Raw genomic sequence first — 7,910 nt, forward strand, 5'->3', positions numbered from 1 at the left:
CCTTTGCGTGCTGCGTCGTGACGTAAGCGACGCGCATGGCGCAGTGACGATATCAGCGAGTTTATATTCGCGCGGCCCAGAAAGCAGAGGCCTCTGCGGCCCTGTCCTCGGAGACACGCGGCTTTTCCCCGCGCTAGCCATGGCCGACTACCTGATTAGCGGGGGCACGTCTTACGTGCCGGACGACGGGCTTACAGCACAGCAGCTGTTCAACTGCGGGGACGGCCTCACCTACAAGTGCGGGCCTCGCGGGCTCACCTGGGCCAGGAGAGGGGCGGCGCGCTTGGGTTGGGGGGCCGGGTGGGCCCTCCATTCAGCTAGTTTAGGTAGGGCCTGGGAGGCGGGTTCCAGATATTCGTCTACGAGGTTTGGTTTGACAGGTCTGAAGCGGGCGGGATGGAGAGGGCATCTTGGTAGCGTCTCGGATTTCCAGCCTAGGAACTCCGTTCTCTGGGCACATGGAGTTGTCAGTTTGCCAGCGGTGCTAATGACAGCTGGTGGCAGAAAAGGTCCCCTGTCTCCATCTCTACCTTGTTCTCTACCTCTGCCTTGCTTGTGATACTCGGTTTAGGTCATTGCCCTTTCTGCTCAAATGCCTTCAGAGATGATCTGTGAGGATGGCATCTCAGGCTGCCGTAAGCCTAACCCTTATTCCCAATTCCCCTCCCATAGTGACTTTCTCATTCTCCCCGGGTACATCGACTTCACAGCAGACCAAGTGGTGAGTATGGACAGGAACAGGATCCTGAGTGTCAGGGTTGGATAAGGTGCTGCTGTCTCCTCTCGGCTACCTCAGTAGATTGTGTTTGGGGGTGGATGCCTATTAAGGGTTTTACTGGCATGCAGGTCATACAAAGCACCTGTTTTGTGGAGAACATGGTACTGCCTTGAGGTTTATGAAGTGCTTTTGCACATTAGTCGGTTTTGTTTCTTTAGGACCTGACCTCTGCTCTGACTAAAAAGATCACTCTGAAGACCCCACTGGTTTCCTCACCCATGGACACAGTCACAGAGGCTGGGATGGCCATAGCAATGGCGGTGAGCACTATGGTTTGAGGGCAGAAGCAGGGGCCACATCTATCTTTCCCAGAGGCATACAATCATGACAGTTTTTTGGTCACTTTTTCCCTGTTTTCTTTCTATGTATCCTGCAGCTTACGGGTGGTATTGGCTTCATTCATCACAATTGTACACCAGAATTCCAGGCCAATGAAGTTCGGAAAGTGAAGGTCAGAAGGGCGAGGATCATGAGTTCCTGGGAATTTCACGGTGGTGGAGTGGGGTGGGGATGGGTGATTTACTCTAACTTTTTTCTCACTGTGGGGGTTCATTTCCTGAGAAGAGCCTGAGACTTCGTGTCTTAGAGCTGCAGAAGAGGACCACGTGGACAGTGCCTACAGTCCACTCATGTTTCCGAGCTCTGGGTTTGAAGTGTTTTGTGATTGTGATCTGATCCTGTGGCACTGCCAAAGGGGGAGTTGGCACAGATCCCAGGCTTCAGACCAAGAGCTTGATGAAAATGGTTCAGAAGTACCTTTTTCCACCACCCCTTCCAGAAATATGAGCAGGGATTCATCACAGACCCTGTGGTCCTCAGTCCCAGGGATCGCGTGAGGGATGTCTTTGAAGCCAAGGCCCGGCATGGCTTCTGTGGTATCCCCATCACTGACACAGGCCGGATGGGAAGCCACCTGGTGGGCATCATCTCCTCAAGGGACATTGATTTTCTCAAGGAGGAGGAACATGACCGGCTTTTGGGAGAGGTGGGTAACATCACATCCAAACCCTGACAGCCCAGGCTCAAGATTAGGCGGCTTCTACTCTGTTGCCCAAATGGCATCTCTGAGGGTGCTGGTGTTGAGGAAGGATGAGTGCCCAAGTTTCTGACCCTTTAATAGGACACCTGCATCCCTTCCCCACCAAAGGCTTTGAATCTGCCAAAATATTTGCAGGCATACCCCAGTTTTTTTTTTTTTTTTTCATACCCCAGTTTTTTTGCCACTCCCAGAGGGGGCCAGTGCTCAAGGACCAACTTAAGCCTCCTCTTGTCATTGCTTTGGTATGGCTTTTTTTTTTGGTAATGTGCTCCGTGTACCTGGTGTCATTTCTACTAAATTCTCACTCTTGCCAATAGATAAGACTGTTGTGTTTACTTGAGGGCAGGCTGGATGCAGGTGTCAAAACATGATGGTGTTTGGAACCTCACCCTTGAGTTAGGGCAAGGTCTGTTGGGAGGCCTGATCTCTTATTGTCTCTCCTCACAACTCCCCTCTCTCATAGATCATGACAAAGAGGGAAGACTTGGTGGTAGCCCCTGCAGGCATCACATTGAAGGAAGCAAATGAAATTCTGCAGCGTAGCAAGAAGGGTGAGTCCTCGAGGTAGGAAGGGTTCAGGAACCAAAGACCAAGGTCCTGATTTATGTCTTGCCTACCCTCAGGAAAGTTACCCATTGTAAATGAAAATGATGAACTGGTGGCAATCATTGCCCGGACAGACCTGAAGAAAAACCGAGATTACCCACTGGCCTCCAAAGATGCCAAGAAGCAGCTGCTGTGTGGAGCAGCCATTGGCACTCATGAGGATGACAAGTATCGGCTGGACTTGCTGTCCCAGGCTGGTGTGGACGTAGTGGTTTTGGTGAGCTGCGGCACAGGCAAGGTGGGGTGGTAGGAGCAGCTGCTGTACCACAGTCTCACTGGGGCCACATTCCTGTCCCAGGACTCTTCCCAGGGAAACTCCATCTTCCAGATGAACATGATCAAGTACATCAAAGAGAAATACCCCAGTCTCCAAGTCATTGGAGGCAATGGTGAGACAAGAGAGGGCACTGAAGTATGTGGGGCAAGAGTTGGGGAGCTAGGTCCCATGTAGACCTTCACATGAGCCTTTCCCTGTTCCTCCCTACAGTGGTGACGGCTGCTCAGGCCAAGAACCTCATTGATGCTGGTGTAGATGCCCTGCGGGTGGGAATGGGCAGCGGCTCCATCTGCATCACTCAGGAAGGTAAGAAAATGCTTTGGCAAAGGCCTCAGAGACCAGGCTTTAGCAGGGCCCTTAGCCCCACATGCGCCAGAGCCAAGTGCTCTTTCAGGAGCTACACAGTTCTCCAGTAGGGGCAGCCCCAGGGCCACACAGGCCCCTTGGATGGGTAACAGCAAGACGAGCTCTCGTCCTTCTTCACCTGCCACTTCCCCTGCCTGGCCTCCCCGCTCCTGCTCCGTGCCCTCTCTAAACTCTGGTCTGTTTGTTTTATTTAGCGGCTCCCAAGATCCCTCCAGACATAAAGTCCCACAGCCCCAAATGCCCTTCTACTGTCACGGGCTGCTATAGTAAGTCCGGCCCGGCCCACTGGCCGGCCCAGCTGCCCACTGCCCGGCTGCTTGGTTGACTGTAGCTGTAGCCCCCGGGGTTTGTGGTGCTGGCGGGTGGGCAGGGCAGACTGAAGGACAGACTATGGTTTTGGGAGCTGCTCAAGAACACAGCTCCCTTCTCTTCTGGGGTGTTTGTAGGGCAGGCCCTTCTCCAGGTAGGCCCGGCTCTGCCCATACCTCCTGCAGTAGGCACAGCTTCAGGACCAACTCTGGGCTCCACTCTTCTTTCCACATGACCACTGCCCTGATCTTGCCTGAGCAGCCCACCATGCAGGGAGCAAGGGGCGGGTCTCTGGGTACTAACTGCACGGTGACCCCTACCCTATCTGATACCAATTGGGTGGGGCTTTCCTGGCTGCTGACTGCATGTGCCTGAGGCTGCCCTGGGCCATGCACACATGCACGCGCACACGCCAAGGGTGAGTGGAGGCCATCACAGCTATTTGTACTGTTTAAGGCAGACGGGGCAGCAGCCATCCCAGACAAGATTCTTAGCAGGTGTAGCTGAGAGCTCCTGGATGCTGATTTGTGGCACCAGAGCCTCTTGCCTGTCCCCACTAACTCCAGCCCTCCATTTGTTCCTCCATGTCTCAACAGTGCTGGCCTGTGGGCGGCCCCAAGCAACAGCTGTTTACAAGGTGTCAGAATATGCGCGGCGTTTTGGTGTTCCTGTCATCGCTGACGGTGGAATCCAAAATGTGGGCCATATTGCCAAAGCTTTGGCCCTTGGAGCCTCCACAGGTGAGACCCAACACTCAGGAAGCCTGGTGGGACTCCTTCCCTAATGCCATTCAGGGTCTTCCCCCAGCACTCCTTCTGTCCATAGTTATGATGGGCTCCCTCCTGGCTGCTACCACTGAGGCCCCTGGCGAGTACTTCTTCTCTGATGGAATCCGGCTAAAGAAATACCGTGGTATGGGTTCTCTCGATGCCATGGACAAGCATCTCAGCAGCCAGAACCGATATTTCAGGTGGGACAGGCAGGTCAGTTACCCCATGCTAATCTTGTACCAGCATCATCATCCATGTTTTGACTTTGCCCATGTTTCCCTGCCTCTCCCTGCAGTGAAGCAGACAAAATCAAGGTGGCCCAGGGGGTGTCTGGGGCTGTTCAGGATAAAGGATCCATCCACAAATTTGTTCCCTACTTGATTGCTGGCATCCAGCACTCCTGCCAGGATATTGGTGCCAAGAGTCTGACCCAAGTCCGGTAAGCTTAGAGAGCTGGGACCTTGGGTAGAGGGGCTGGCCCAGGGCCAGCTGTCCACATCTGACATCTGCCCCTCTTCAGAGCCATGATGTATTCTGGGGAGCTCAAGTTTGAGAAGAGAACATCCTCAGCCCAGGTGGAAGGTGGTGTCCACAGCCTCCACTCGTAAGTGGCCAACCCTCTCTACTCCTCTGTCCTTGGGATAGAGGTCTCTTCCCTGCCTCCATCCTCCTGCCCTCATTTCACAGCTGGTTCTTCTGCCAACAGGTATGAGAAGCGTCTTTTCTGAAAAGGGATTATACAGCATACCCCGTCGATTTTTCAATAAAAGTTTGGAAAAAAGTGATGCCTGATATTTGAGGTCAACAAGCAGGTGGGGCTCTGCAGCTGCTGCTGTCACAAACACACAAACACACAACACTGCCCTTCCAGAGAAAGCCTCTGGCCTTGAGATAAGGATGCTCTAAGGACCTGGAAGTGGGGGTTGCTAACCAGATTCAAAAAGCTCCTCCTAGGGTAGCTCAAAAGGCAGTTCAGACCAGCTCTGGCACCCAAGAGTTTAGTCTCACACTGAGAACTGACTCTGGGCATTTACAGAGGGTCGTGGAAAAGTCCATGGGGCTTTGGACTCGCATCCACAGGACCTCCTGCTAGCTCAAAGTTTGGCCACATGGGACCAGGTTTAGACCCACATATGTGTTCTCTGAACCTTCCCTGATGGCTCAGTTGGTAAAGAGTCTGCCTGCAACGTGGGAGACCCAGGTTCTATCCCTGGGTGGGGAAGATCTCCTGGAGAAGGAAATGACAACCCACTCCAATATTCTTGCCTGGAGAATTCCATGAACAGAGCCTGGTGGGCTGCAGTCCATGGGGTCACAAAGAGTTGGACACGATTGAGTGACTAACACTTTCGCTTTTCATGTATTCTCTAATGTAAATCTCTAAGGGACATCGTGGAGGAAGCACAGAGTTCCCCTCAAATCTGTATGTGAGCAAGTAGACAGACCTACAGTTTAGAACAGGTGCCCTTATTGCCCCCTGGCCTCCCAGAGGCCAAGCCATAACCCCCTGGTTCGTTTACAACCCCTTCCAAGAACCCATTGAGCCAACAGCTCCTGGCCAGCAACATACCTAGTACAAAATCAGACAAGTGGCTTAAATTATTAATTTGCTGGCAAGCAAAACAAGTCTTACAGTGCCAAAGGGTAGGGGCTAGTGAAAGCTTTGGGCACCCCTGCATTCTGCAAAAGGTGACAAGGCCCTCCTGGACAAGTCAGTTCTGGTGGTTCATTCTGCAGCTTGGGCCTGAGATGTGAGTGCAGTCCCTCCAGGTGGGGGAATGAGAGCAGCTCCTGTCACTCGTCCTTCATGACAGAGGAAGTTGAAAGTGGCACAGGCATTGGGCTGGAAAGAGAAAGCTAGCGTCAGCCGGGCCAGGGCTCAGCCTGGGCTCCCCTCCCCGTTCCCCAGTCCCGGACATACTGTGTCCTGCACCTCCACAGCGATGCCCCTCTGCCTCATGGCTCGCAGCACGTGGGGCTGCAGCCGCTCAGTCCGGTCTCCAGTGCCTACCACAACAATCTCTAGGAAAGGAAGGGCAGGGCTAGTCTACAACCAGCTCGGTCGAGAGGGTGCGTTTCTGGGGCTCAGCACTTCAGCCCTCCCCTCCTCCAATACCTATCCGGGGCTCCAGCATCCAAAAGAGAGAGAAGCTTTCCTCGGTGATGTCCTGATAGGAACCTACCTGTGTGGGGAGGCGGCAAGTTAAATATAAGCCCACGTAGGTTTTCCCAGAGACCCTCTACCTGCTCCAGAGCGGGATGAAAGAAAAGCCAGGTTTGCTAGGGACAGGCAGGCCCGTGACTCCGGCTCTCGGTTTCCTCACTGTAGGGAAGCGCTCACGTTCCACTGCACCACCGACTGCGGGAGGAGCGCGCAAGGTCCAAACACGCGATTCCCGTTGACCACGAAGCCGCGGCTGCTGTAGCTGTCGATGTACATGGCGAGCGGGGACTCGCGCTGCAGCAGTGAGATGCGCGTCCGTTGATACAGCTCGTCATCCGCCGGCGTGAGCCGATGCCCCCGCCGCGGGGCCCTGCGGAGATGTACTGTCAGGGGCCCGGGAATGGCCGGCCGTGGGGCAGGTGGTCAGGGACACCGCATCCGGGCTCACCATGGCAGCTCCGCGGGCGGACAGCGAAGCGCGGGTCGTGCGCGGTACAGGTTCCGAAGCACAAACGCTGCGGCCATGGCGGACCGGCGCGCTGGGAGGCTGGCGCAGGGTCAACGGGGTCGTGGCGTCCCCAGCCCAGCGCGGTTGCAGCGCCCCCAGCGTCGCGGAGGACACCGCGCGGCTCGGCCGGCCCAGCGCGGGAGAAGGGAGGGAGCGGGCCAGGGGCCTCCGTCCCAGGAGGCCGCGTCCCCCAGCGCGGCTCCGGTGTCAGCACCTGCCGTTCGCCCCGCCCCGGGCGCCCGCAGGCCGTCCTGGGGGAGCCGGACACCTGGAGGCGCGGCCGGCCGCAGGGCACTGCCTGGTCCCCAGCTCTCAGCCATTACGCCGGGCTCCCAGGGCCGGGGGAGGGCGGCCGAGCACCTGTTGGAGTCGCAAACACCTGGCCTGGGCGTGGCGCCCGCCCACACCCCGCCAGCCTCGAATCCCAGCTTTAGAGCTTCGGGTTCCGAGGCCCGGGCGGGCAGCTCAGGTTTCCGTCGCTCGCCCCCCGAGTCCCGCCCCTCCCTAACCGTCACCCGCGCGACCGTTGGCGTCGCGGCCGCGAGTCGCACGGGGCGTGGCTGAGCCTGGATTGGCTTCTCCGGAGCCCGAAGGGGCGTGGCCGGGGGTTTCGCCTTAAAATGGCTCCAACTCTGCGGCCGGAGCAAGCGGAAGGGGACGCGTTGGTCGGGAACTTCAAGCGGCTCTTCGCGACTAGCGGGTCAAACCGGACCAGACGGTGAAGCAGACAGCGGCTGGAGCCTCGCCCTGTTGTCGCGCACTTCGCTCGCGCTCCGAGAATCCCGTGCCCCGCGTCTTGAGCCGAATCAGAAGGCCTACTGGCGTGAGAATCGCTGGCGCCCGCGCAGGTTCCGGCATCTCCGCGCGCCCACCGTGTGTTGGTCTCAGGGGCACGTTGCCGCGTCTCCTGCCCGCTGGGCCGGGCTGGCGGGAGGCTCGGCACAACCGAGGATGGTCGCAATGGGTTTCCGGGAGTCCCGTCACTGCAGTGCGGGCCCACGGGGCCTCTAGCGCTCCGGGTACTGGCAGCGTCACCGGACAAAGGGCCCTGGGTGCGGGGGAGTCCCCGAGGAGGGTTTACTTCCTCTCCGAC

At 56.8% G+C, this 7,910-nt stretch overlaps 2 protein-coding genes across 3 annotated transcripts; one reads left to right on the top strand and one right to left on the bottom strand.

Annotated features, from left to right (window-relative positions):
- The first annotated feature begins 29 nt into the window (after positions 1-29).
- Positions 30-4,952, top strand: IMPDH2 (inosine monophosphate dehydrogenase 2). Of its 2 annotated transcripts, XM_043885333.1 has the most exons (15): positions 30-237; positions 673-721; positions 937-1,038; positions 1,155-1,229; positions 1,557-1,763; positions 2,281-2,368; positions 2,441-2,640; positions 2,722-2,812; positions 2,911-3,006; positions 3,261-3,332; positions 3,972-4,115; positions 4,201-4,345; positions 4,441-4,584; positions 4,666-4,749; positions 4,852-4,952. In XM_043885333.1, exons 1-15 carry the CDS (start codon positions 140-142, stop codon positions 4,871-4,873), a joined length of 1,617 nt encoding a protein of 538 aa, XP_043741268.1. In that variant the 5' UTR covers positions 30-139; the 3' UTR covers positions 4,874-4,952. The 2 variants fall into 2 exon arrangements, with proteins under 2 accessions (XP_043741268.1, XP_043741269.1); XM_043885334.1 differs by lacking the exon at positions 3,261-3,332 and having other exon boundaries at positions 32-237; positions 4,852-4,951.
- Positions 4,953-5,726: 774 nt separating this feature from the next.
- NDUFAF3 (NADH:ubiquinone oxidoreductase complex assembly factor 3) lies at positions 5,727-6,955 on the bottom strand. The gene is made up of 5 exons (XM_043886535.1): positions 6,758-6,955; positions 6,487-6,679; positions 6,262-6,328; positions 6,067-6,167; positions 5,727-5,988 (listed from the first exon to the last, which is right to left on the bottom strand). Exons 1-5 carry the CDS (start codon positions 6,832-6,834, stop codon positions 5,872-5,874), a joined length of 555 nt encoding a protein of 184 aa, XP_043742470.1. The 5' UTR covers positions 6,835-6,955; the 3' UTR covers positions 5,727-5,871.
- Positions 6,956-7,910: the final 955 nt, after the last annotated feature.

The sequence above is a fragment of the Cervus elaphus genome, chromosome 24 (assembly GCF_910594005.1).
Source record: "Cervus elaphus chromosome 24, mCerEla1.1, whole genome shotgun sequence".
Taxonomy (NCBI): domain Eukaryota; kingdom Metazoa; phylum Chordata; class Mammalia; order Artiodactyla; family Cervidae; genus Cervus; species Cervus elaphus.

Bases quoted from the DNA above. Each gene is read 5' to 3' on its own strand.
- NDUFAF3 (XM_043886535.1), bottom strand. From the start codon at position 6,834: ATGGCCGCAGCGTTTGTGCTTCGGAACCTGTACCGCGCACGACCCGCG. The intron at 6,680-6,757 runs GTGAGCCCGGAT...ACATCTCCGCAG, and splicing joins CCGCCCGCGGAGCTGCCATG to GGCCCCGCGGCGGGGGCATC. The intron at 5,989-6,066 runs GTATGTCCGGGA...TTCTCTTTCCAG, and splicing joins CTGTGGAGGTGCAGGACACA to CCCAATGCCTGTGCCACTTT.
- IMPDH2 (XM_043885333.1), top strand. From the start codon at position 140: ATGGCCGACTACCTGATTAGCGGGGGCACGTCTTACGTGCCGGACGAC. The intron at 2,369-2,440 runs GTGAGTCCTCGA...GCCTACCCTCAG, and splicing joins TCTGCAGCGTAGCAAGAAGG to GAAAGTTACCCATTGTAAAT. The intron at 2,641-2,721 runs GTGAGCTGCGGC...TTCCTGTCCCAG, and splicing joins GTGTGGACGTAGTGGTTTTG to GACTCTTCCCAGGGAAACTC.